Consider the following 27,667-nt stretch of genomic DNA (forward strand, 5'->3'; position numbering starts at 1 on the left):
TTATTAGGACAAATCACTTTATTATTACAAAGAACAATGCTACTTTTGTTGTACAAAATACTGGATTTCTTTGTAGAGACTATTTCAGCCATAAGACAGTAACTAGCTGGCTTTAACCATATCCTCAACATTCCAGTTAACTGACACCATTTTTGTTAAAGTTTATGGCTTGCTGATGTGCTCTACTTCGAAACTATGGTCAAATATTGCTATAAATCATACATAATAATGGCCGCATTCATGTAAATGTATCTTGCCTCAAGAAACAAAGATAACATTTTGACAGCACTTTCCAACCAGGAAGCCTCTATTCAACCACAGTTTCCCGTTGTTTCCACACTGGGAAATGATCGTTGCCTCTTTTGGAACAAGTGAGAATAATAAACCAACTTCAAGTAATGGTTTAATATTCTGCCTTCTCCTGAAGTTGGTTACCATAGTTTCCTAGCTCAGACAAAATAGGGAACTATGGTTAATAAGAGGCTTCCGATTCTGACTACCCAAAATCCAAAGGGCTTACAAGTGCAACCAAAAGTCTTTTTTATATTGTGGCTTATTAAGTCAAGATATAATCATGCAAATCTGGCCAGTTACTTGTTCACATAGCTATATATTCATTGTCACAAAACATCTTAAGTTAAATGGATGTAGTATGTCATAAATAGCATGGATGTTTCTACTTATAATTTTCATACAAAGCCCATTATTCCTTGAAGTTGCTATAAGATGGGTTCAGATTTATACAAGATGTTGCACATACATTTTAACAAATGCAAACAAAAAGAGCATCCACCAGTTTCTCAAACAGCCTGGTTTTATATTTTCAGTGAAATTCTAATGGGTCAGATATCCAAATATACTGATTAGATATTTACGCTACACAGAATAGGCCTCAAATATAAAATTTAAAGGGGGATTTATACATTTTAAGTGCTATTGACAGGAACAGGCCACAAAAATAGTTATACAATTGGGGTGGGGGATAGCTACAGAAAACCAATAAGCATGTTACTAATCTCATGTATACAGGGGAAGACTGTAGACGTATGATAAATTATATAAGATCCTATTGGCATAAGCACACTTACACTGAAAATCATGTCTGGATTAACACTGCCACAAATTTACCTTTGGTAGTCATGACATACCCTTAAAAACAAGTGCAGAAACATGAACTCAAAGTGCAAAAATACTCACAGATATACTCAACAGATCATATTGTTAAGTAATGTATCTACAATCAAAAGTTATTCATAGCTAAGTAGCCACACAAGATTTCTCACATTCTGCCACAGCTTGCCTCCCTTAAAAAAGTTTTTTTTTAATAAAAAAAATACACAATTGCTTAGATCCCCCCCTTTAATATGAAAAGTTTCTTTACAATCCTATGGCAGCTCTAGATCCAATCCAGAGTTGGAAGTAGTGTGTGGTGACCAAGGAGGAGGGAAGCACATTGCTTGTCTATGACAATTCAGGGAAGAACTAAGGTTCTGGCAATAGCATTTATTTTACTATGAAGGCCTTCCTTTAGCTTTGAAGACTGGGTTGAATTCAATGAAGTCACTCCAGCTGTGGAAGAACATCCACTCACGCAGTGGAAATTCTCCCATCCCTGTGACCCTGCACCTCTCAAATCTGTTCTGGGGCCCTGAAGGAAACCCAAGAGCAGATTCAGGGGTACACGGGGAGAGGGGAGGAAATGTCCCGCTGCACGAGTGGAATTTGCTCCACAAGCGCAACGACTGTTGGATATAACCCTCTGACCTTAAACATTTCTTGAAGTTTAGATTTCACAGCACTAGTTAAGAACAACCTAAGTCTTATCTTCGGTCCCAAGATATTCTGTACTCATTGTGTAGCTTATATAATTTTAATTACCAAGGATATTCAGAATCTTACGGCAGCTTCACATATTTTTTCTGAAGTGGGGATAATTTTAGAAAGGTTGTGTAACTTGAATGAAATGTTCATTCATTTCACCCTGCACAGCTTAGGAAAACAAAACTGACACAGTATTAGAAAGTTCCATGACTGATACCTTTCCAACATAAAAACTGAACATGTTAAGTTCTATTGATGAACTCGATGTATAACCCATTTAACTGGGTGTGCAGTTATAAGAGTGGCCTGGCATGTTTAGCTTGATATATAAAATACACCAAGCCTTATATCTCATTATCATAGACACAACTTAGTTGATGTAAACCCCACCCCCTTCTTTAGGGAGTAGCCAACAGAAAGTGCTACTTAATTTTTTATTGATTCAAGAACACTTAAGAAATGTTTGCCATTGGTCTTTCATGGCACTATCGATTGTGCTGCAGTACGTACACTGTGCCAACATATCTACTGTGAAGATAGTATTCTACTGTTAAAGGAAAGGCCACAAGTTCTAATGTACTGAATCTCTTGGTGGTCATTTGACCAAGTCTCTTTTCCTTACCGTGTTAGTCGCTGCTGGGGATGAAGCTAGATGAGTTGGGTTTTGCACGGACTTTGGGCAAGTCACATTCTCTCACCTTCAGTTTCCCCATTTCAAAATGGACTACTAGCAGCCTTCCTCAAAGAAGTCCTGTTAGAGTGAACAAGGAATGATTGCAAACCACTAGCATTACCCTATCCACTTCAAAACTGATCTTGTAGATCGAGTACTTCCCCTCTTTAATTTATTAGGCATTGATAGAAAAAAAATGGAAGTGCAAAATTTTCACTTTATTGCACATTTGCATTTAGCCAGGTTTCAAAACAAAATAATCTTATTTAAATGCTAAAGGATGCAATCCATAGGAACCTGCACAGGGCCCATCCAAATAAATGTAAATTGCACAGCTGTTCACAAAGCCATGTCCCTGTTGGATTGTGCCTTACGCTATATTCACCTAGTGCAACCTTTGACAACTTGGTGACTTCCAAATGTTTTGGACTACAACTCCCATCAGACGCCGCACAGCTGTGGAGGCACCAGGCTGGTGAAGGCTGACAGCATACAGGCATATTTTAGCTATTTTACTCTATAATTTGGTAAATAACTATTTATTTATAAAACGGCATCCAACTGCCTCTATTTAGTACACTTGTGTGTTTAGGAACAGATTAACATTCCTATTAAGGATCGCTTCACGCACAACATTTTTGCTACAAAGGTGTAGGGTGAATATGCATAGCCATGTACTCTGCCATAGATGAACATTGTCCTGGTGTCTTTTTTTGCAGTGCACATGCTGTTTTTTCTCTACTCCCTTGTAGGAAAAAAGTGAAGGCGCCTGAAGCGGCTGGCACATTAGTGATAAGATGATCAAGGTAAAAGTATATTAAACAACACTATTAGGATATAAAAACTAAGGCAAAAACAAGCCATTGAGAAAATTAATGGGAAAAGAAAAATGTACGCCACAGAAGCATGCAAATATGTGCAAATCTGCTTTAACTATAGACCACTACAGAAATTTTCTGGAAACAACACAAAATGTTACAAAGTTAAATTCTTATTAGTGCAAAATAGCATGAATATGCCACAACAAAGCATACAGTTTTCTTTTCTTTTTTAAAAAATGAAGCATACATCATGGAGGACTTTAACATGTAAAGACTCTTGTAAACATTCAAAATATCTACAGATTTAACGTTCCCATGCCCACGAGAAACTAAGAGTAGTGCATTTACACTAAGTTTGTTTTTCATAACAGATTTGACCAGTTGAGCAATTTGCATATCATCAGGGGATAGTTTCCAAGATTAGAATGTGTTTACAAACACTAGAAAAATCTTTACAAAAATGAATATATTAAAATATTCTATACATTTTAAGTTACTGTAAACTGAAATAACTTGCCTAGCACTAAGATAACATGATGAATATGGAATATAAGCTAAAGGAGAACAGATCTGCATGAAGATCAAGATGGGGAGTGAACAACTCCTGCTCATTTATGATCACCTATATCTCTTTTGCATTTGCTTGAGAGTCTTCAGGGCTGACTTGATTATGTGATGTCGCTTTGTCTAACCAATTGGTCAGTTTTTTGGAAGACTTGCCTTTGCCCTCTGGCATCTTTTCACCATGTCTCTGTTGTAAAGTAGAAGCCACGTAATACAGAGACTTAAAAGGTATTGAAGTGGGTGTAACAGGTCCAGCCTGAAATGGCAGCTGAAAGCAGCCCATCCTTGAGAAAGATGTCCACTCATCCCTCAGCTAGCCATCAGCTTAGGCGAAGATATTCTTTTAATTCTTGCTTGGACGGAAGAATGCCAGGGGAACAGAGCACAAGATCTGCTGCCTCAGCGCAGAGACCAATGCTGAGCTCTTCAGAGACTTCTCCCATAAGAGGGCTTTTTTTCACCTGGAACTCACCAGAACTGTTCCAGCACCTCTCCAATGGGTGCCACTACCATTATAAGAGAACAAGGGAGGTGTTCATGGTGAATTCTGGCACCTCTTTTTCTAGAAAAATAGCACTGGTTGTCGTTCCCACCAGCAAATTTGAATACATGGGAAGAAGGAAATGCATGCTTGATTTTCAAACTGACAAACTCACTCCACTCATTCTCCACAAATTACGGAGAATTTCAGCATACCCTGCCAGACTTACGGATATTTATTTTATTTAAATACATAAAACCTTCCTATGCTTTTTTAATTTTCTGGTATGGGCAAGTCGTGTCTGGTATGGTGCCTATACAAAGGTCGTGAAAGAAAGCAGTGTATTTGCAACAACCCCTGTGTTACTAAAGTGGTATAGGGGGAAAAGGGAGACAATTCACATTCATCTGAAAAAGCTTAAATGGTAAATTTTGATTCAATCTATCAGCATTAGGCAATTGCTGTTATGTTTGCAAACCAAATACTTTACTTTCAGCATCTCTAATGTGATATATTTACTGCCATCTTTGAACAACATGTTCTGTAATAGTTCTATGGACTCCAAACCACAAGGATGTGCAAATAACCAGTTTGGGGAAACATTTCTTTCAGCTGCTCCCCAAATAAACCCCCAAACTGTATGTTAAGCTTCTCTGAGGGTTATGCTTCCAGACAGGTGTTTATTGTGGGATTCTCATGCATGCAAGTTGTTGTTGTTGTTGTTGTTGTTGTTGTTTGCAGTGTCCACACAATGTTGTAGGCATCCAAGTGCTTGCCCATATCTCCCCCCTTTAAACTTTGATTTCCCCCTTTTCAAGGAAAATCCAATGAATTACAAAAATGCCAATAATGCATTTGTGTTATCTGAATAGCCCATTTACGGTAGTAATTCCCCACCTGGAAGCACCGTAGGTTTGCCTTAAAAACAGTTCAAAGGGAATTCAACACAAGTTTGTGTGTTATTCTTTCAGATGGGCTTCTCTTTGAAAATGGTTCTCGTGCCAAATCACAAACTAGATTTTAAAATTCTGCAAATTTTTAAAATAAAACTGAGCATCTACATCTACGAACACAGGAAGCTGCTTTATACTGAGTCTGACCATTAGTCTATCTAACTCAGTAATGTCTACACTGACTGACAGGGCTCTCCAGAGAGGAGTCTTTTCCAGTTCTCTCTAGAGATGCCAAACTGCACTTGAGTCCTTTTTTATGCAAGCAAATGCTCTGCAACTGAGCTACAGCCCTTCTATATCTGTTGGAAGCTAATGCAACTGGGGATCTATGTGTTGGGAGCTACTGGAAGGAAGACTCTCCAAAAATCTAGATGCATATGTAATCCTCTGAGTTATCAGCGTGGGACTCTAAAGTGACCTTACTAGATAAAGTGGTATGAAAAATGCAGCCACTGCAGGTGCAGTTCTGCAAGACTGTACAACGTTGATGCTGTGAAATTAAGACAATATCAAATGAAATATCTGACGGAGTTACAAAACGCCATGAGAGCTAACAGCTATTTCACAGCTTGCAGCACAATGTGCCATTTCTACTTTGAACTTGATGTTTTCGTTTCTGCAAAGGAAGAGGAAAAAGTTGCTTTAGATTTCCAGCATCCGGAACAGTCATGTTCAATCCGATACAGATAAACCACTTAATATCAAGAGTACTTGAACTTAAAGTCTGGATTTACTACCCTGCAAATGCCAGCTTGCAATCATAACAAACAGTGAAGCCCCATGAACAGGAGATTCATTTTCCATCTCCTAGCCCTGTGAAAGTCTTCTAGGGGCCAAAGCGTTACGTGCAATGGTACAGTGACACCCCACGTTTATTTCTCTCTGTCAGGGGTAAAGGTAAAGGTACCCCTGCCTGTACGGGCCAGTCTTGCCAGATTCTAGGGTTGTGCGCTCATCTCACTCTATAGGCCGGGAGCCAGTGCTGTCCGCAGACACTTCCGGGTCATGTGGCCAGTGTGACAAGCTGCATCTGGCGAGCCAGCGCAGCACACGGAACGCCATTTACCTTCTCGCTGGTAAGCGGTCCCTATTTATCTACTTGCACCCGGAGGTGCTTTCGAACTGCTAGGTTGGCAGGCGCTGGGACCGAACGACGGGAGCGCACCCCGCCGCGGGGATTTGAACTGCCAACCATGCGATCAGCAAGTCCTAGGCGCTGAGGTTTTACCCACAGTGCCACCCGCGTCCCTGTCACCTCTGTCAGGGGTACACACCTTTTTTATTTTTATTGAAGGCCACACTGCTGTTAACTGTGGGTAAACATTTTTATACATATTTAGCCCAGTGCTTTCTTTCAATTGCATTGTTACCCGCTTCCTCCTTTTCTCCCACAACCCCAGATCCTCATCTCTAAGCAATCTCTATGTTTTTTCTGCAGTATATCTTTGCACCATGCATGATTGTATGTATCTTTTATCATGTCCCCCCATAGAGATCTTTTCTCTCAACTAAAAAGCTTCCAACTCTTTAGTCCTTCCTCATAGAGGTGGTGTTTCAACACTCTGCTCCTTTTGGCAGCTATTGGCTGCATCTCTTCCAGTGCCAAGACACACAATTTAAGAAAGGCGACCAGAACCATTGATAAACAGATGTTCCTACAAAGAGATGGGAGTTGGCTGCATAAAGTCAGAGAAGTGGCTTTTGGCCCTTCAGTTTTGCACATCTGCCCAATGAAACGCTGATGCAACCCACAACCCATACTGCGCAACCCACAACAGCCTATGTTGAGCTAATAATTTGGACGAAGTGTCTCATGATTTCCAAACATAAAATATATGCCAGTAGATAATTTTGACTTGACAATTATACAAATGTATTACTAAAGAACAAGTTCCCACAAACAAACAACCTGTACATATTATAGAGAAAAGTCAGGGTGTCTGAATAAATCATCCCCTTTACCTTGGAGCCATCGAACTTGCGTGGCCGGTCCATATCCCCTTTCATTCTTGGCTGAAATCCTAAAAACTATGGCAGGTTTGGATGTGTGATCAACGTGGGCATTTGCAAGTTGGGCAGCAGTCACTGTACATGAGGTCTTAAGGCCACAATAGATTTTCATGAACATAAGCTGATGAGGATTTTCATTCAGCTGGGTGGTTCTTATAGCCAAGTAGGCAGAATATTCCAAGATATTTCCTGAAGGCGAAACTGGAGGTTCCCATGAAAGGTGAATACAATCTGCACTCTGAGGGGAAACGGGAAATTAATTTCACATTGTGTAGGTACTATCATATAAAGTTTCATTAGTTAATCAATACAGAATAAGATTTATATTTCAGATTTAATTTGGGAGAAGAGAGATTTTAGGGTACCCAGCCATTTGTGAACAGGGCTGTTTCCTTTAATTTCAGGTATGTGAAATGAGGGAAACACAGAGCACATGCTTCAATTCTGCACTCAGACCCTGGATAGGCAATTACCACTGCCCAAACCTAGGAGAATGGGCAATTAGTGTTTGTAATGCACAAAAAAGTGCTCCATATATATTTTCCTGAGTAATTCTCTAGTAATCCTCAATGGTAGAGCTATATTATAATACAAGCTTCTTTTCTTTTTTTGGTGCTCTCCAGATGTTTTATACTACAACTCCCATCAGCACTAGCCAGTATAGCCAAGCTGGCTGGGGCTGATAGGGAACAGTAGTCCAAAAGATCTGAAGCACTAAGTTTGGAAAAAATGTAATAATATATTACACAATACAGATATGGGGCTGAGGCAGAGACACAGCATCTTGCCTAAGGCCAACCAACGAGTTAATATGCCTGACCTGAAATTGAAATGAAGACTCCTTGCTCACAGCTCATGCTGACAGCCACAATGCTAAAGTGGATTAAGATTTTATGCATTCTGATTGCCTCCCCTGACTTTTGCTTATTTCAATTTCAAGTCTGCTTACTTTGCTCAGTGTACCTTATATTGCCATCACTGACTTTTACCAAGAATTGTGAGGTCTAAGAGTGGCCTCTTTAGCTTTGCATGGAACAAACACACAAATCCGGATGACTATCATTTCTTACCTTGCTAATTTTGACAATGGAAGGTGCTCCAGGAAATCCTGGGATACAGGTCTTAAATTCGCTGACTTTACTGAATGGCCCTATGCCACAGCCGTTAATTGCTGCAACCCTGAACCTGTATAAAGTGCCAGGAGCAAGATCCTGTTTCTTAAGTAAACTGTTGTTTGGAATATCTGCATTATCTACCTAAGTTTAAAAAAAAGCATACAAAGACATATAAATTAAACATTAATTTGATCCATATTTCTTAAAATAATCTAAAGAAACTAGCATGCTATTCCTTCGCAGATGGTGAATCCTGAATGCCTGCTAGGTTCAGCTTCCTTGTACAAGAAGTCATTAGCAATATTAAAGGTGTAAGGAGCACAGTTCAGGCAAACCTGAATGCGTTCAAAGCCCACTGATGTCAATGAAGCAACTGACCCCACCGCCACCCACCATGGCCCCCTCCACATCTTTCCCCCGTTTCTTCCTAATGTAACACTAATGTGTCAACAAATGAAACTGGCCTGTAGAAAATGAAACTTGAAAAAAGAGACATTGCACAGACTTTTGTAAACCAAGAAATCTTTAATAAAAATATATATTAAAAATAGTAATAATAATGAAGCAACTGACATATATTTAAACCTTTCCCATTGTGGTAAGTGGGATTCTAATGGGCTTAACTTTGGCTGTGCTTGCAAACAAATCTTTCTAGGAGATCCTAGGTGTTGGGGATCTTAAAGTAACTTAGGAGGCAGGAGGATGGGACTTGAAAACAGGTAACAATTGCGAGAATAAAACAGCAATAATGCAAAAGCCACAGGGCAATAGATATGAAATAAAAAAACACTGAACTATACAAAATCTAGGCTGATAGTTTATTGAGTGTGGGACTCTAAAGTGATCCAACTAGATACCCAATGGATATTCAGTCTGCCTATTGAAACAGATTTTGAAATTCCTATGAAATCAACATTTTACTCTATATTATATTGAGGTTTGCGTTTTTATTTTACGTATCTTACATGCTGCTTTGTAGAGCATGGTTCTCAAAAAGCAGATTAAACAAAGACATAAATGTGTTGGAGCCGGGGGGGGGGGTGAAAAGCCAGCTGGATTGGCCCCAGCTGGAGCGTCTCCCCTCTCAGCCTTGCTCCTCCGGAGATCCATCGACCTCTGCTCCGACATGCGTCTGTGACTCAAGCTGCAGTGCATACTTGAGCACACATTAGCAGCAGGTGTAAACTACGCAACAGATGAGGCTTGAGGTGTGGATACAATACTAAACTACACATTTATTATACATAAATCATGCCACCAATCTGTGCTGGAATGTAAACAGACATGTGACATGTAACAAGCCACATATCTGCAACAAAAGGTGGCATGGAATTCCCAACAAAATGAATGCGTACTAGACACTAAGAAAAATAATAAAAATGTTCAAACAGGGGAGAAAGTCATGTTAGAATATGTTAGAATACGTAGGTAAAGAAATTAACAGTTACCTTGCTGGAAATTATGGCCTTTTCTTCCTGCAACAAATAGAACTGGTTCACTAGAGCACTGTTGCTTTGAAAAATGCCAACATCATACCACCTTCGTTCTTTTTTTCTTGCATTCTGCTTTGGTGGTGAAGTTTTCTGTGGTTTGGAGAACAAGTTTCATTAGAGTATGGATGGTCTGCACAACAAGAAATTGCATCTGCCCCCTTCTCTCTAGAAGTTGTTCTTCTGCTACACGAGTTGCCTAAAGCAGGATTTCTCCAGACCTACAGGGCAAGACTTGACTCCATAATTGCCTTGTTCAGCTACAGCTTTACTGACAGCATTCTCGCAGAGGGCAGTGTTTCTAGAAAGACACTGAAATGACCAAGAGTTATGCAAAACAATTTTTTGAGATTTTAGAATAAAAGCATGTGTTCAGTTAAAAACACTTCTGACTTTCAATTTTGATGGCTAGAAAAAATACTCATTTGGCCTCTTCCATGGGTTCTGCTGGCTGGACTAATATAAACCTTTTTTAAAAATCCTATTTCCTTGCATATGTTTTTCAAAATTGGAGGCCATCATTTGTTAAGCTACTTCACAAACAAGAGAATGTCCTTGCTGATATTTACCACTTGTTACCAACTTCAGCTAGTTTGCCAACTACACCCATTAGTGGACAGGGATAGCTCGGCTACAGTGATCCATGTACTGGTAACCTTGAGAATGGATTACTGCAATACACTATAACTGGGCTTGCCCTTTAAGACTGGTTTAGAAACTGCAGTTCAAGGGAGCACCATTCATTGTCTTGAACAAACCCATTTACTATCAAGCCAAGTTTAAGGTTCTACTGTTAGATTCTAAGTCCTAAACAACTTGGGATCATGCTACCCGAGGGAACGCCACACTGCACACTTGCACACTGAGATCAGCACTTGCTGGTACCACAATATTTTAAAAGAAGAGGGACTTTACAGTGGTAGCACCTACCATATGGAACAGCCTTCCTACAGCATGTACCTTCTATGTTTGCAACACAAGTGAAAAACTTCCTAATTTACCCAGCTGCTCCCCCTTTCCATTGCAATATTGGCTGTTATTTTTGAGTGCACATGCTACCACCTATTGAAGACTATATCTTACAGTAATTGCTGGAATTGGTTGTAAAATGATTTTCATATGGTTTTATTGTTTATGTTATGTTTTAATTGCCTTGTAAATAATAGAATTGTTGCTGTTGCTTAACTCTTTTTCATTTCAGTAGGGTTTATGCAGAAGACACTTCCAGAGGGCTAAATCAGGCATGGAGGGATGGTGGTGTGCATCCTGTTGGGCTGTATATTTAAAATCATGATGTCTAGGTGTAACAAAACTTATGTGAACAAATGGAATACACCAGTGTGATACTGGCAATATCCTTTACTTTAAAATTTCATGTACTTACAGGCAATTGTATAGCTGAATCATTTGGACTAACAGAAGCAACACTTGTTGGGGGAATAGCAATCTCTTTAACTAGAAAAAAATGATATTAAGAACTATTATTAATTCAGGAAAAACACTTCAGCAAATAAAGCTTTCAGCAGCTATTGTTCAAATGTATTTCAAAAAGAAAGCTTCAATCCTATTTTGTGTGATGCACGCATAGCTTAATGCTGACTTTCAATTTAGGAAACAGTAAAACTACCCGGTATCAATAGCAACTACAGTGGTACCTCGGTTTACAAATTCAATCTGTTCCGGAAGTCCATTCTTAAACCGAAACCGTTCTTAAACCGAGGTGTGCTCTCCCTAATGAGGACTCCCACTGCCGGTGCTCTTCCACCGTCTGGATTCTCTTCTTAGACCGAGGTAAAGTTCTCAAACCGGTTTTGCAGAGTTCGTAAACTGAATCGTTCGTAAACAGGACTGTTCTTAAACCGAGGTACCACTGTATATATAATTATATAGAGAGTGTATAACTATGCAGAGTGGAAGGATCAGGTATGATGGTTTGGAATTAATATATATTACTGAGTGAATGGCTGCCTCACTCCTTTTTTAAAATGCTGGTTTTTAAAATTACACCAAGAAGAACTTGCAATACAGCTCTGGCAGGAGTTCTCAGGAGAAAAGATGCTGTTCAGGAACAGACAAGATAAGCAAGCTCTACTTCATACCATGTCAAAGCCATTTATTCCAGCCAGATTTTAATAACTCAGTTCCTATCAAGATCACTGACATTTTCTCATATTATCTAGCAAAAGTATAGAGCTTTAAACAGAAACTTTTGTTTTTGAACAGGCTATTTTACTTCTCATAGCTATGGAAAACCCAACTGCATCCTCCAAAAGAGCATTTGCCCTTGTATAAGGACTATTTTCACTCAACTCAACTTTAGTTGTCCTTCATTTATTAAACTGAGCATGTGTTCTTGTCCTGCTTATATCATCAAGTGCATCTCACAGTATTGGCCTGAATATAAGCTGCATTTTTCCCCCGAATTTTGACCGTGAAAAGTTAAAGTACAGCTTATATTCACGACCTTACGGTATGCAGACAGGAGCATGGGGCAAACAGCACCAGGAGCGTGGTGAAAATAAATAAATAAATAGATAAATAAATAGATAGATAAATAAATAAATAAATAAATAAAAATAATTTATTATTTATACCCCGCCCATCTGGCTGAGTTTCCCCAGCCACTCTGGGCGGCTTCCAATCAAATGTTAAAAGCATTAAATATTAAAAACTTCCCTAAACAGGAACAGCCTTCAGATGTCTTTTAAAGATAGGATAGCTGCTTATTTCCTGCAGTGAAGTGGTGCCTCCCCCACTTGTATTCCCCCATCCTCTCCCCCAAGGCCAGGAAGGGAGAGAGCGGGGAAGGGGAAAGGCCACCAGCAATGCGGCATGGTTGCTCCCCGCCCTTCCCGCCCAGTACGCAGCCAGGAGCAGCGAGGAAGGGAGCGGCTTATATCCGGGTATTTTTTCGTGTTTTCTTTGCCCCCCTCCAATTTTAAAGGTGCAGCTTATATTTGGGCCAGTACAGTATGTTTCCATGTATATTGAAAGGTGGTACAGAAGCAGCTCTAAGGAAGCACAACTGAGACAGTGGCCCCAGGCGTGGAGCTTCTGGGACATCACAGCAGGTACCACCACTATTACATCCAATGGAAGGCAAGAGGTAGGAGGGCAGATTTTGGCGTCGCACAGGGTGCCACTGAAATCTGAGACCCCGAGGTCCAGCACTGGGTGGCATAAAAATGAAATAAATAAATAATAAAATATAAGCTGCCCCATAGGTTCTTCTTACCTAAAGTGCTAGCAGGCAAACATAAAGAGGTGCTGGACTCTTTGGAAGCGGAATGGTTTTTCTCTGCATTTTCAGGTTCCGGGACCTTTACTTTAGTTTCTGAAATTGAAATTTGCACCTACACATGGAAGAACAGTAACAGAAATTATTTAATAATAATTATATTTCACTAGGCTCTCACAGCATAGCCCTCAATTCCAAGGGAGCCCTTCGATACTATGTATCTCACTTATTGCATCTAAGACACAATCTAATGTCTTCCTTGTACAGAAAGAGCAACTTTGGCAGAATTCTCAATTTATGCATCTCTGCTGCACACTTCAATTAGTCTGTGTCTCACCTGCTGGAAGCAGCAGTGTCCGGGGAAAGCTCTATCAAACATTCTGTTACTCCCCACACTAGAAGGACAGCTCTTTGATTTGTGTAGTAATGAATCAGTGCATTGAGTCAATGTTGCTTCCATTTCAGCCCCTGCACAAGTTAAATGATGCGGCCTAGCAGGCTCCCAAGAAGGGACAGGGAACCTTTTCCAGCTCAAGGGACACATTCCCTTCTGGGTAACCTTTGGGGATGCCACATGCCAGTGGCAAACAGTAGGCTAGCTTCTATACACACACACACATCCACTGTCCATCCAGGCAAGCAAGAGTAATTATTCCTATTTGTAGCCTTCACACGTAAATACTTACGTTGTTTGGGACTTTACTGAACGTTTGGCTGTGAAGATCCAGCTTGATTCCTGAAGGAAGGACGATATTAATTTTAGGCTTTGCTGGAGAAAAGAACCATCTTTCATGTAAATGTAAGAATGACCAACAGCAGAATCTTACATAAAGCTTTTAGCTGCTCTGAGGGCTGTTATTCCATTTTGGTTATCACACAAACACATTTTCAGTCCTCAATGTCAGAAAGACAAGAATTTTCTCTACGATCAAAACCTCCATTTCTCATAACAACATATTCAAAAGTGAAACATATAATGTAAGTCAGGAGTCATCAGGTCAGTGCCTAAAGGATATTGTATTATTTTCCCCCACCCTTGATTTCCCCCCCTTTGGAGGAAACACCGTGCAGACTCTTCCTTCACATTTATAAAGTATAAGGAACATTAAGAATCAGCATTCTCTACTTGCTCCCATACCTGACTGAAACTATGGAAGTAACAGGATTAGTCAGATTCCTGCTCTACTGACATGAAATGACACAAGGCAAGGCAAGGGTGACATGGTGATCTGTTACCCCATCCTCTCCACGAAGTGCATTTGGGGCTATAGCGGAGGAAATGACTTTACTTTCACATTGCTTCAAAAATTAAGACAATTCATGCCTTTGAAAGAATAGCCTTGCAGCTAGATTGCACCTATTATTTATAAATGATTTTTAAAGATGGACTATCTTACCTTGCACACTTTGTGATGGTGCTTCGGGTGCCATGTTAATAGGTATTTCAGCTGTAACAGGTGTTGGCATCTCCAAATTTAATTGAAGAAGATAACCTTCAACAGTAGGAACTTCATCCCATTTAACTTGGAATGAATTAGTAGTAGCTCTGATCAGCTGTACTTGTGATGGTGCTGGTGGTTTCTCTTAAAGGAGAATAGTGAGCTCCAGTTACCAATAGGATGCAGTGTTTTAGAACAGGCTATGATTTCTCAACAAAATATTTATCTATGATACCAAAAAAGTCTATGTTCCAACAAGTTATTAAGCAAAGCCAAGAAATATAATGCTGCAACTGTTTCTATCTGTAAGCCCAACCATAACCGTCTTTTTGTCAATAAAACACACTGTTAAGATTGCATGTGTCTCATTAAAACTGGTAGGGCTGAACAAACTGAAGAAATCCAGGGATATTAGGATTTTAGCCACATCATGTCTTTGTCTATCAGGCTACAGACATTTCTTTCTTAGGGCTGGGTCCTCCCTTTGGGAAGTATATGCACAAATGAAAATTGCAGAACAAATGGCACAGGTTCCTTACCCAAGTAATAAGCAATTAACCACCTATCAAGCACTCCAGTCCACAGCCACCAGGTTGCCTACAACTTACTTGTGTGAGAAAAGAAACCTTGGTCACAGCCAGCCTTACAGAATCTGGGTTGGAGAATTGATAATGTTATGTTTAAATCAACCCTAAATGTGGACTTCCAGAATAAGGATGATCCTTACAAATTTCAGTTGCACAATAACAGTGTTTTTGAAAGTTTTGAAAAACCAAATGCATGTAACACTCAAACAAGCTATAACAACCATCTGTAATGTTACTGAAAAGCATTAAGCGGGTACTCACCAGTATCTAGATACCAAAGATCCTTGCAGCAAACCTGATTGTTCCAAGCTTTTCTGTATCCATCTCTGCCACTCCATATATACAGACGAGTGCCAACTATGACACCACAGTGGCCAGCCCTTGGGCCTGGCAACAGGCTATTTTTGTCTTCCTGGCAATCTCCTATCAGACCTATCCATTCTGTGGTATCTAAGTAAATAAAACAGACAATCAAAATCAGTGTCCAAAGATAGGATTTTTAAAAATCTTACATTATTTTACTGATGCACAACATCACGTAAAATTAGCAATCTATAAAACGGATATGAGCAGATATAAAAATTCAAAGACAAATCTCTGCACATAACAGTTTTTTTTAAGAATATGAAATTAGTCAATTTATTTTCTGTAAATTCTGAATCTTAGCTTGTCAGCCTTAGATCAAAGAGTCTATTTGGCTGATTTTTGTTTGTATCAAATGTATCTTTCATTGGATAGAGACTGGGATGTTGAAGAAATGTTGTGCTCCTGGCTGGTTGTGTATAACAAAACCAAGTAGGCTATCATTTATTATAAAGAAATAGACTGAAGTGCAATCATTGGTCTAAAACTGATTCCCGCTTCAAATATTTTGCTTCTTCCTGTTGAAACCTGAACATTTACTTGATTGCCAGAGGAGACAGAGGATATGGCAGAAGCCCCACTATGCAAGGTGCCACAAGATACACTGGCAAATGGAACTGTTCTACTAGCAAAGCTACATCCGTGAAACTGCTGAAACAAGGTGGTGTTGTGGAAAAGGAGCACATGAGCCATATCCTATATCCATCAATCAACAGCCACATTCCTGGCAATGGCACAAACACCAACCATGGCACAAGGAATTTCACTGCCACTGATGTTGAGTGTGTTCCTAATATGTTCCCTTGTTGTTGTTGTTACACCCCAATTAAAGAGCACTGGTGAAATTAACAAAGATGCTGCAATGGCTTGCCATTTTTCCTCCACACTTGTATGTTTTGGCTCAGAATGTGTAGCAGAGGAAAATCTTTTTTGAAGTCAAGGGCAGCATTTCTTCAAGGACTATTGAAGGCTAGGAATCCCCCCCCCCTCAAGGGCCATATAAGCGGCCAGCACTCAACTGGCCAGGACCACCACTTTTCCTCTCTCCCTCTGCCCATGTAGCAGCAGTGTATCCCACCCCTGGAATATTTGGTATAGAGGACTGCTCTGTAAATTAACAACAAACGCAAAGGTATACTAACCTAAGTTTAGGTAAGAAAATGAGCCAGTACATTTCCATTCATCTTGAGAAGATGCATTATCATCTGTGCTCTGTGGAACCCATCCACCAAAAACGTACATTCTGCAAATATAAGGGTGTTGTGGGAAGAGACAAGCTAATTTATTTTCTAAAGCTTTTTTTTCTATATTAAGAACATAATAAGAGCCTGCTTGATGAGAAAAGTGATCCACCTAGGCCAGCATCCTGTGTTCACAGTGGCCAACCAGATGGCTATGGGAAGCCCTGAGGCAGAACCCAAACACAAGAGCATTCTGCTCTCTTGCAGTTGCCAGTAACCAGTATTCAGAAGCACACTCCCTCCAACCACTATATTAATTTCTCTGACAATTCTTTTTTTAAAAAAGCTGTGTTTCCTTTGCATTTACTAATTAGAACTTGACTCCCCTGCCACCTCCTTCCCCCATGCCACACTTAATTAAAAAGCTATAGTTAACATAGGATCCCTATAATTAGTTTTCAAAATTAAAATAGTAGTTGTTAACTATCCAAGTTATCTGTGTTCTTACAAAACACAATCTGAAAACTGTCTCAGGAACAGCATGTAGCTACAGACAATCATTTATCACATGGTTGACCATTTTGGGGTACATTTAATGAGTTTTGGAAACTGAAAATTTATAGCTGGCAACCACATGGAAAGCTAATCCTGTTTAACAAATGGAAATAATGTACTGCAATGAAAAGGTATGGTAACATTTCTCTCAGCAGATAGCTGGACGTTACATACACTGTCTTCCCACATGTTTATATCGCAAGAAGCAACCACAAGTAAAGAGCTGTTTGTAGCTATCTATTATCAAGCACTGGAATGTTACACCAAATACAGTCCCACATAACAAAACCATTAAGTACCTTTAACCAATCTGTTGGGTTATCTGTTGCAAAATGGAGTGGGGGGTATAGGATTAGTAAGTAAAGTAAAAGGACCCCTGGACTGTTAAATCCAGTAAAAGGTGACTATGAGGTGCAGCATTCATCTCACTTTTCAGGCCGAGGTAGCTGGCATTTGTCCACAGACAGCTTTCCAGGTCATGTGGCCAGCATGATTAAATTGCTTCTGGCACAACAGAGCACCATGGTGAGTTCCAGAGAGCATGGAAATGCCTTTTACCTTCCTGTCACAGCGGTATCTACTTGCACTGGTGTGCTTTTGAACTGCTAGGTTGGCAGAAGCTGGGACAGAGAAACAGGAGCTCATATAACATGACAAAATGCAGGGGCTTTGTGAATGGCATGAGAGAAACTGTAGCAGTACTGAAATGAGTGGGATGTAGAACTAACCAATCCCTTGCAAAGAAACATACAAATGAGTGTGTGTGTGTGTGTGTGTGTTATGAAGATGCTCAATTCTGTCCATCAAAGGAGACATAAGCATAAGCGTCTCACAGTTTACTTATGCTAGATTTTCATTAAGCTAGTAAGATTTATTCGCAGTAGTAGAAAACCTATGGCCTTCCAGATCTTGCTAAGCTCCAACTCCCATCAACCTCAGCCAGCATGGCTAATCACAGGAGGCAGCATAGGAGTTGGAGTCCTGTCCAACATCTGGGAGACCAGGTTTTTGAACTTTGGTTTAGAGACATATGTCCCTGTCTTGCTCTAAACAGAAGCCCTAGGAAAATATAAAATCCAACATATAGTAAGTGATGTGGTAGAAAGGATGCCCTTTCTGTTACTGGGCTGCTCTGATGTTTACATTTTGAATGTCATGCATACATAAGTAGCAGATCATATGGTTCAAGTGGTTCGAGGCCTACACATGATAGGGTGGGCCTACATTCTTAAGAAGCTATAAAAATGGGACATCCAATGTGTGAATATTTGGGGGATGGAGTCAGATGGGTACAGTGGAGGAAGGTGGATCAGCCGGCACAACCCCAATCCCCCATGCTGCATTGGATCAAATATCTAAATACGGCTGTGGCAGTGTTAAAATTGCATTAATAGCTCCTGAAACAACCAAACATATCAAGTTCTTATCTACAACAGGCCTTAATTTCTACACATCTCAATTTTTTATTTCAGCTAATAAAGAGCAGCTTCCAGATATGTCATTTATTAGCGTTGATGCTTTAAGATATTTTTTTCTAGTGACATTGTGATTCGTCACAGAATTCTTTTTTAATGCAGTCACTTATACTATGCTCAATTCAAGGCAAGTCTTCTCTGTTAAGCTACAATACTGCAGCTCTCACTATTAATAGAAGGGGTTGCCTTTCCCCATCCCCCCACAAAAAGATGTTAACTTCAGGTAATTTAATGCAGAGAGTTAAATATTCCCAAATAAAACAGTGAAAAGTTTCCAGGCATTCAGCAAAATGCAAGCAATATGTTTCAATTTCCACAGTTAAGTCTTTCAGCCTGTAGCAGAGCGTTTCAAAAAGCACTTCACAGAGAAGGACACAGGCAGGATCCCTAAATACAAACACTACGGTAACAGTCTCCTACTAGGTGTACCTTTCTATAGGTGAGCTTTTAACAACAGACATACTTGTTTCCTATTACATTGGCTGTATGGAGACTACGGGGAAGTGGCACTGTCCCTTTAATTTCTGGTTTCGACCAAGTCATTGTTTCTATTAAGAAAAACGGAGGGGGGACAGAGAAAAAGAATATTTTTTGTTTATTTATTTCATAAAATGTATACACCTCAAAGCACTTTACAAAGAGACACAAACAATAAAATTATTAGTAAAAACATTTAAAAGCAACTATTTAAAATATTTTTTTAAAAAACAGAATAAAGTAACAACAGATAAAAACATACATCAACATTCTTTATGTCTAAGTAGGCTTGTCTAAACAAAAATGTTATTAGCAGTTATTACCAAAAAGATTACAGCAGGGTTTACTTCCTTGAATATTTATGAACTATACCCCAACAAACTATCGTGCATCTTTTAGATTTCAGGAAACACTGTATAAGAGCTAAGCATAAACAGTTTTGAGAAAGATCAGAGAAGCCTTTTGGAATATAGGAATGCAGGTACTAGGGGTTATATATAAAATATGTGAATTGTAGATATAACAAGTAAAGTATTTGTAGCTACTTGATAATATTACATTTTAAATTATGAAATTTCCTCTCAATTTCAGGTGTTACAGAAATCTGTAATATCCCACAGATTTTCCAGGACTGGTGCTCACTTGCTCCCAAGTAATTTTTATGGAGAGTGACAGCAAAACCAACAAAATATTGTTAATTTTGCACTGCCTCATCACCTCTAAAAAGGATCTACAGGAACAGTCTCTATTGACTTTTATAGATCTCCTGCTCATATAAATCTTTCCAAGATATGAGGACCGCACTTGGGGTGATAGGTCTGTGCCATCCAGATTCTGCCTACAATTCTGGAGTAATGAACCTTGTACCATTCCAAGTACCGTTTTTGCAAGGGCAGCAATAGTTTTAGGACAAAGATTTACAACCTCCATCAAAACGTCAATTGAAACTATTTTGTTTTTAATTATACAGGTTTGTGAACAAGGATTTTAAAATGCACTGCATGGACTCTCCTTTACCAGATAAGCACTGAATATTTTATCACATTCTTGACAAACAAATGCAGCTTCCGTTGCTGCAATGTGTCAGAACATACTACAAATTAAGCTTAAAAGGGTGTTTTTTCACACCTTTTATAAGTTCTTGCCTAAAATATTCAGTTTCAATGCAGTCAATTGCTATTTGGGGGGGGGGGATGGTAACACACATATGCACTCGACAAAGACCCAGGACTAGCTACAGCTCATTGTTCAGAATATACATTATAGCAAACTTGGATGTGTTGCTGTGTACTGTGTGAAACAGCTCTAGGGCAAAGTCAAGGCAGTCACAGTTCCACAGCTGCCTCCCAACACTGCAATTAAAGTTGCAAACCCTTCGCAACAAATCAGTTTTCAGCATGTAAAAATACAACAAAACTTCACACTTGTAACTTCACTGTACTCACCTATGTCAAGCTCCCAAAGGTCATTAAGTCGACAGCCAGACATCCCTCCAAAAATAAACATCTTTGGGTTTCCCGAGTCTTTTCTACAGTATATAACAGCTGTGTGGGATTCTCGGGGTGAAGGCAGCACTCCTTTGGTCACTGGAATGCTCCAGCCCATGACGCCTGAACCATGCTGTAGCTCCAGTTCATAGAAATCATTTAAATATCTAGATACATTAGAAAGAAACAAACAAAAGGGTCACTGACCTCTTTATGGAACTACTGCAAGGAAACTGTAGCCTATCAATATGGTTTTACAACACTGCCCACTAACAAAACTGCATGTGTTTTTGCAGAGCTGGCTAAATTTGAGAAAGAACGAAAGAGGTATCACATTACTTTGGAATTCTCTTTTCCTGTAGACTCGCCAAAGCTAGTCTGTGGGTTGCGTCCAACTCTGTATAGATCCACTAAAAGCAATGGAATTGCTAGTCATCACTAATGTAAGACCATTGATTTCAGTGGGCCGACACAGAATGTGATACAACACTCTCTACCTCTCTACCTGAAGTATTATTCTTATTTAAGTTACCTTAAATAAGTCTAACCAACCAGGGTGGATTTGATTTAAATCAAATTGATTTAAATCACTAGTCAGTAAGGCTAGATTTAAATCATTTTTTTACAGAAAGACTCATTTTTACTGGTATAATCTTAATATTTACAACCATATGAAGGTTTCATTTTTGGAATAATAAATTTTCAGTAGTTTTTACAGTTATATCAAAAATTACTGATTTGATTATACTATTATAAATACATAGACAGATAATTATGAAATTATGGTGAGGTTTAATAAGTTAGCTATTTATATCTGGACAACTTTTCTGCTGCACTTTATTGGAAGGAGAAAAATAATCATTTCCGTAATGACCATTTAAACAATTTATTTAACTAAAACAATAACATTATAGCATATATATCCATGTTTGTTAACTGATGTGGTTAAACATTTGGGGGGGGGGGAGACTTAGACTGAGTTTTGGCAAACATGAAAAACTTAAAACAAATCCTTATTTCCTGATGAATAGCTTTTGGACTATAATGTAACTTAAATAGAAGACTATTATTTTTCCTCCAAAAGAATTTCATTTTAAAAATCCAATTTAAATTTAAAAAATCATTTATTTTTATCCACCCTGTAACCAACTAACTTGCAAACTGAAGTACATACAAAGATGCTAAAACTTAGAACTACTAAAGAGAAACTAATACTTCTTGAGATTTTACTGATTACAGTTTGAAGAGTTTCTATAGCATCAAAGCTTTTATTGGATTAATGCAACCTTCCAAAGTCACTATCACACCATTCTTTTTTATAACACATTTTAGTAACAAAGTTTCAACATAAAAAGTTCTTAATACTAACTGACAAACTAGCATTCTTTGTTTTGTTTTTGAATAGCAAACGTACATTAATAATCCAAGGTCCTAGAAGTTAGGGTGATCAAATTTCAATAACTGGTTGCTAAGCTTCCTCTTCAATGAACAGACTCCCCTTTTAACATCCTTTACGTATGCTATATTCTAATCACTATTGCCATAGAACTGTTTCCCTCCTTTTAAACTGTCCAAACAAAGAATTCCAAACATTCTGTTCCAGTTTCATCAGCATACCTGGGAATGTTATTGTTTGTGTCTTCACTTTCATTTGCCAACCCACCAAATAGGTAACACCTGTTGCCGTACAGGGAAAAGCTGTGGCCAAGGCGAGGGCAAGGTGGCAAGCCTGTTGATGGGTGCTGAGGTCTCATTTTTTTCCACAGCCATCGACTTGCCTTGAAAACAGAACAGGAGCATGTTAACGAAACTTCCGGGTTGGTGCCTCCGGCAATGGCGGAGTTCCTCTGATCGGGAGGAACTTGCCCCGTGGGAATTTGGGTCTGTACCGCCGCGGCAAAGGTGGAGACCCATAAAAATCACAGGCGGGAGAAGCCTGTGAACGTGGGGTTCGGCGGGCACCTTTTGCGCCTCCCCTACTCGCGGGGAAACCCGATTTCGGGGACCCGGAGCGATGTAGGGTGAGTGGCGCGGTGCTTCGAATCGTCTGCTTCTTCCACGGAGCGAAGCCACATAGCTGTTGCCGGAGAGCACTGACTTTTTCCTGTGGACAATTTGACTCCAAAGTAATTACCTGTGAGTAGAGCTGATACGGGAGAATCGGATTTTAAACGTTTAATTGGGCATCGAAACGGGAAGGTTCAAAACAGGAAGTCCGCCTTCCCTATTTGTAAATAGACTGAGGCAAGGAGTCTGTAAGCTGAAGTCTTGGAAAGCCTTTCGCAAAAGACTAAAGTTAACCTACATCTGCTCATAAGTCACACTTAGTGGCTTAGAGGTCAAAAAAATGCTTGCGGAAAGGGACTGTCTCAATCCCCCTCCACCTGGAGTCCCCTGACGAGGCTCTCAAGTGGATCAGGTTGTGCAGAATTCTTCAGTTAAAGAGACATGGAGACAAAAATCATTTCCTACTTAAAACTTTCTTACCAGGTTATCTTATCTTTAACAAAGGAATCATCATATTTTGATATTCTAGTTCACACATTAACAAAGTAAAATATGTATACAAATTCATGACAGAATAACCTGCAGTTAATGCATTTTATCAATTTCTTCTGATCTACATAAGAAAATGGAGAGGCCTGCTCCCTTTTCCAGTGATCGAAGACTTTGCTTATTTTATCGTCAGTAGAATTGTGAACAGGGGCTTTTTCAGTGGTGGTGTCCAGCTTATGGATCTTCCCTAGAGGTGCTTGCCTAACAGCAACTTTACAATGTCTTCAGGACAAGACAAACATAATTTTTGTTTACCGGACATAGGCTGGGGGTTAAAGTCCATGAAAATCACTTACTGTTTCATTGTTTTGTTTTTGTTATGATTATTTACTGTTATAAAAATGTTTTAAATAATTAACAGTGTAATCATTTCTACTTAAAGGTAAGTCCCATTGAGTTGAATGAGACTTACTCCAAGGTAAATGGGTGCAGGATAAACCTTCATGCTTCACATGAAGTGCCAGATCGAGACTTGCTATTGGGAGCATTATATAGTGTGTACCAGTTGTCAAGAACATATTCTTAAGCACTCTGTGTCCATTTTTAGCATAGGCAAAACAGGTACCTGCTAAAAACATAAGATATGTGCAGTGCAATCCTATACTTCAATAGAAGTAAGTTCCATTGAGCTCAATGGAACTGAGCAAACATTTATAGGATTACGCTATAAATTACCCTATGATTCTCTTGGGACTCAGCTATACAGTTGCAAATAAAACATTTTAAGTGTGTTTTAAATGCAATATACAAAGTGACACTAGATGGCGATGGTGAGCCTTTTTCTAAAAAGCATTTTCCGAACTGTTTTTATATGTGTGCAAATTCCACCTTGGTATTAGTTAAATGTATCTGGTTTCATTTGTTTCTTCTCAACTAGAGAAGTGATTTTAGCAACACCATACCTGTAATTCATATAGGTCATTACTATATCTTCCATATTCAACCATTCCTCCAAATACTAGTATTCTGGTACCATCACAGACAAAACCATGAGCTGCACAGCCTGGTGGGATATCTCCTCTAACAGCAGGAAGAAACCATTGGTTTGTAGCTAGATCAAAACACACAGAAAATAACATTTTTGTAAACAGAGTAGATAGCCTGAGGTCTGAAGCTTGGTACGGTATTTTTATTCTGAACAAGAAACCAAAAGGTAGATTTAAATATTAAATATCACAATGAAGAAACTTCACTGTTTAACAAAGGGAACTGATGCTACATTACTTAACACTTTAACTGGGTGTTTAAGAGTCTATATTTTCAAATAAAAGTTTAACTCTCTAGACAAGGATAGCATAACTGAATATTCCCTACTTTCCACCTAAGGAAAAAAAGATTATTCAGAAAGCGGAAGATCTAGAAGACTTCAAGTAAGAACACCAATCAGTAAGATGTATTTTCTCACCTAAGTCAGCTATCTTGAGCCAAACACATACAGGCTGATAAACAAATCACAAAAACGTTTGTAGTCAGATAAAGAGGGTTAGGAGAAATCTTAACATCACCTCATTATCCTCATGTTATCTCCTCCTTGTAAGGTATTTCTGCTTTGAACACTATTTTGAGTATCAGGAGGAGGAGGATACAGTCAGATACATTAAATAAATAAACTGTAAAACATCCTATTCCTGCCTCATCTGATTCCACTTTCCTTTTCCTAAATAATCATACTTTTCATATACAGGCCAATTATCTTCACCATAAGGAAAAAAGATGTCACTGCTCATTTGCAGATGTTAGCTCACAGCAGATTTTAAACATCACATTATCTCGGGCCAAATATGAATACAAAAAACAACAACAACAAAACTTAACTCAAGTCCTGTATCCTCACTTGTGCCTAAGCACAAACTTTTTTCATAGACAGACAACTCCAAACCTTTCGCCTTTTAATATACTCAACTCTAGCAAAATCCCCTTTCTGCTCTCTCAGCACAAGCATCCACTTCATATCCAGCCAATACATACCCCAAACAGACAGCTGGACCATCACAACCCACACTTTGTGTAGCTTTATCCTCCACCTGTTCACTGGCCTAAGGAGACATCCAGAAAGCTTGGTACCCCATTCCTCAGTTTGAAAAACACCACCACAGCATAACTTTCCACACCTTACTATATATGCACACCATCTCCACAGGGTACACAAACTTCATCTTCACATCAGACTCCACATAACAAGCTCCTAATGCAGCCTCAAAAATACATGCACATACCCCTTTCAGATACAACACTTTGCCACATCCACATTGTTTTATAATTGCTGTACATTTATATAATATTTTTATTTGTCCCCTCCCCCCACAAACCTGGTCAGTTTTTGTTGAAAAGGCAACTTGCCTACAGAAATATTACACGGCCCTTTGGCGATGAACGTGGAGTGTTTTGCAGAACTCCCACACTTTTGAAAGCAAGCTTAGCAATGAATGCTAATTGATTAGGAAACATTTAGCAGGGCTCCATCATGCTTTTTTACATTATTCCACTTCTCAACACTGTATTCAGCCATATATTATTCTCTTTGCACCTACCTCACCTATCCTTTCTCATCTGCAGCCTTACAAAAACCCTTTCTCTCACACACCTTTGGTAGACCCAAACACAGGTTATTGTTGTTATTTTCAATACAGTACTATTATGTTGTTGTTGTTTAGTCCTGTCTGACTCTTCGTGACCCCATGGACCAGAGCACGCCAGGTAAACCTTCAACCACCATAAACCTTCCCACTATGATGATCTGACATCTGATCAGCACTGCCCGACAGCACACTAAGCTAAAGGACAGGAATAACTCCATCCCTGGTGGAAGGACGGTATATTAAAAGGGCAAAGCTGGAACAGGAGGAAAAGTTAAAAAGAAGCACGCCCTCGCTTCTCTTTGTCAGCAACTCCCTTATTAACAAATGTCCTTCCACCTAACACAACACACGCAAGTCAGGTAAAGTCATAGAAACATAACACCCAGCCTCTCTCTTCATCCAGCCCCGGCGACACTTTCCCAAAGCTGGAAAGCTCAGCTCCTGCAGCATCCAAGAGGGCGAACAAAGGATGCCTCACATTTATTTTGATTTCTACCCCGCCCTCCCAACGGCCGACCAGCGCTCCCCCAACGGCCTCTCAAACCGAACATGCAAGAGACGGAACAAAACAGGAGAACAGCCAGGGTTGCCCCGGATCAAGCCGCCTCAGCCTTGCTCCTTTTCCTTCTGGGGACCATCCTCCACGGGGATGCCCTTGAGCGCGGCGGAGCTGCAAATGCCACGGGGGGTGGGGGGCGCTACACGGCAGGCACCGGCAGCACCTGGGCCAGGAAGATGTCGTTGCCCTTGCCGCCGTCGTGGTGGCGGCTTAAGCTTTCGGGGCGGCACGAGAGGCTTGTTGGGGCGAGAGGCTCTCTCTGCCCCGCCGCTAAGATGCCGCCGCGCTCTCTCCTCTGAGGCAAATACTCTCAGACAAGACACACCCCACACGAGCCCTCACGTCGGGGCGACGGCCGCCCTCACGAAAGCGGCGCCAGGTGCCTCGCGAGTCCGGATACCTGAAACAACCACTCGCCCGCCCGCCCGCCTGCTTTTCCCTCAGTCTCTCTCTCTCTCACTCCCCCCGCTTCCCGCACACCCCGTACCGGTGTTGTACACGTGCAGCTCGTCAGCGATGCCTTCGTTGCCTCCGCCGAAGATGATGACCAGCTCTCGAATGGCCACGGCGCGGTGCCCGTGCCGGGATCGGGGCACCGGCCCCGTGAAGGAAGAAACCCGCCTCCAGTTGAGGGCAGCGGCGCCCGCCGCCATCTTGTCCCCCCGCTACCCACAATGCGCCGCGGCGAGGTCCGAAGCGGCCGCTGGGGACGAGGAGTTAGCGGAGGGAAAGAAAAGGCGGGAGGCGGACTGGGCGGGGGGGGGGAGGCCTGCTCGAGGAAATAAATAATTATGATTATTTATAAATAATTATGATTATTAGGAGGATTCAGTGTTAATACGAGAGAGTAATATTATGACTGATATAATATTGCAAGTTGTAACAGTAGCAGCAATATACTGTATATCGGTTTTGTTAACGCGGGTGTTTCTTTGGTCACTCTCGATTAGAACCGCATTTAATTAATGCTATTATATCGCGTTAAGAGTACGTTGGTATGTTTAGTTATTTAATTTTCCGCTTTAAATGTAAACTCTTATGAAACTGCGGGTTATTCAGTGAACCATTTCCATTCTTTTATATGAAAAGTTTGTTATCTTGATTGCTTAATTAAATCAAATGAGCACATTAATTAAGTTAAACGAGCAAATTAAATGAATTTGGATATGCGGTCGATATTAAAAAATGAATTTAAGAAACCACAGAAAGAGGGTGCAGGAAGTCAGACTTTGAAATGTTAAAT

The 27,667-nt window shown here is 40.0% G+C and overlaps 1 protein-coding gene across 2 annotated transcripts; it reads right to left on the reverse strand.

Moving 5' to 3' along the window:
- Positions 1-27,138, reverse strand: HCFC2 (host cell factor C2). Of its 2 annotated transcripts, none has more exons than XM_082240498.1 (15): positions 26,912-27,138; positions 24,189-24,337; positions 22,348-22,508; positions 20,689-20,897; positions 19,230-19,314; positions 16,698-16,798; positions 15,454-15,642; positions 14,564-14,749; positions 13,853-13,902; positions 13,164-13,281; positions 11,313-11,383; positions 9,887-10,021; positions 8,394-8,579; positions 7,276-7,561; positions 1-5,929 (listed from the first exon to the last, which is right to left on the reverse strand). In XM_082240498.1, exons 1-15 carry the CDS (start codon positions 27,075-27,077, stop codon positions 5,904-5,906), a joined length of 2,118 nt encoding a protein of 705 aa, XP_082096624.1. In that variant the 5' UTR covers positions 27,078-27,138; the 3' UTR covers positions 1-5,903. The 2 variants fall into 2 exon arrangements, with proteins under 2 accessions (XP_082096624.1, XP_082096625.1); XM_082240499.1 differs by lacking the exon at positions 26,912-27,138 and adding an exon at positions 24,692-26,252.
- Positions 27,139-27,667: the final 529 nt, after the last annotated feature.

Source organism: Podarcis vaucheri (genome assembly GCF_965113315.1).
Source record: "Podarcis vaucheri genome assembly, chromosome: 10".
NCBI classification, from domain to species: Eukaryota; Metazoa; Chordata; class Lepidosauria; order Squamata; family Lacertidae; genus Podarcis; species Podarcis vaucheri.

Excerpts from the sequence above, each read along its gene's own strand:
- HCFC2 (XM_082240498.1), bottom strand. The coding sequence starts at position 27,077 with ATGGCGGCGGGCGCCGCTGCCCTCAACTGGAGGCGGGTTTCTTCCTTC. Across the intron at positions 16,799-19,229 it reads GCCAATGTAATAGGAAACAA|AATGTACGTTTTTGGTGGAT; the intron begins GTATGTCTGTTG and ends TTATATTTGCAG. Across the intron at positions 7,562-8,393 it reads CCATTGTCAAAATTAGCAAG|AGTGCAGATTGTATTCACCT; the intron begins GTAAGAAATGAT and ends GTTTCCCCTCAG.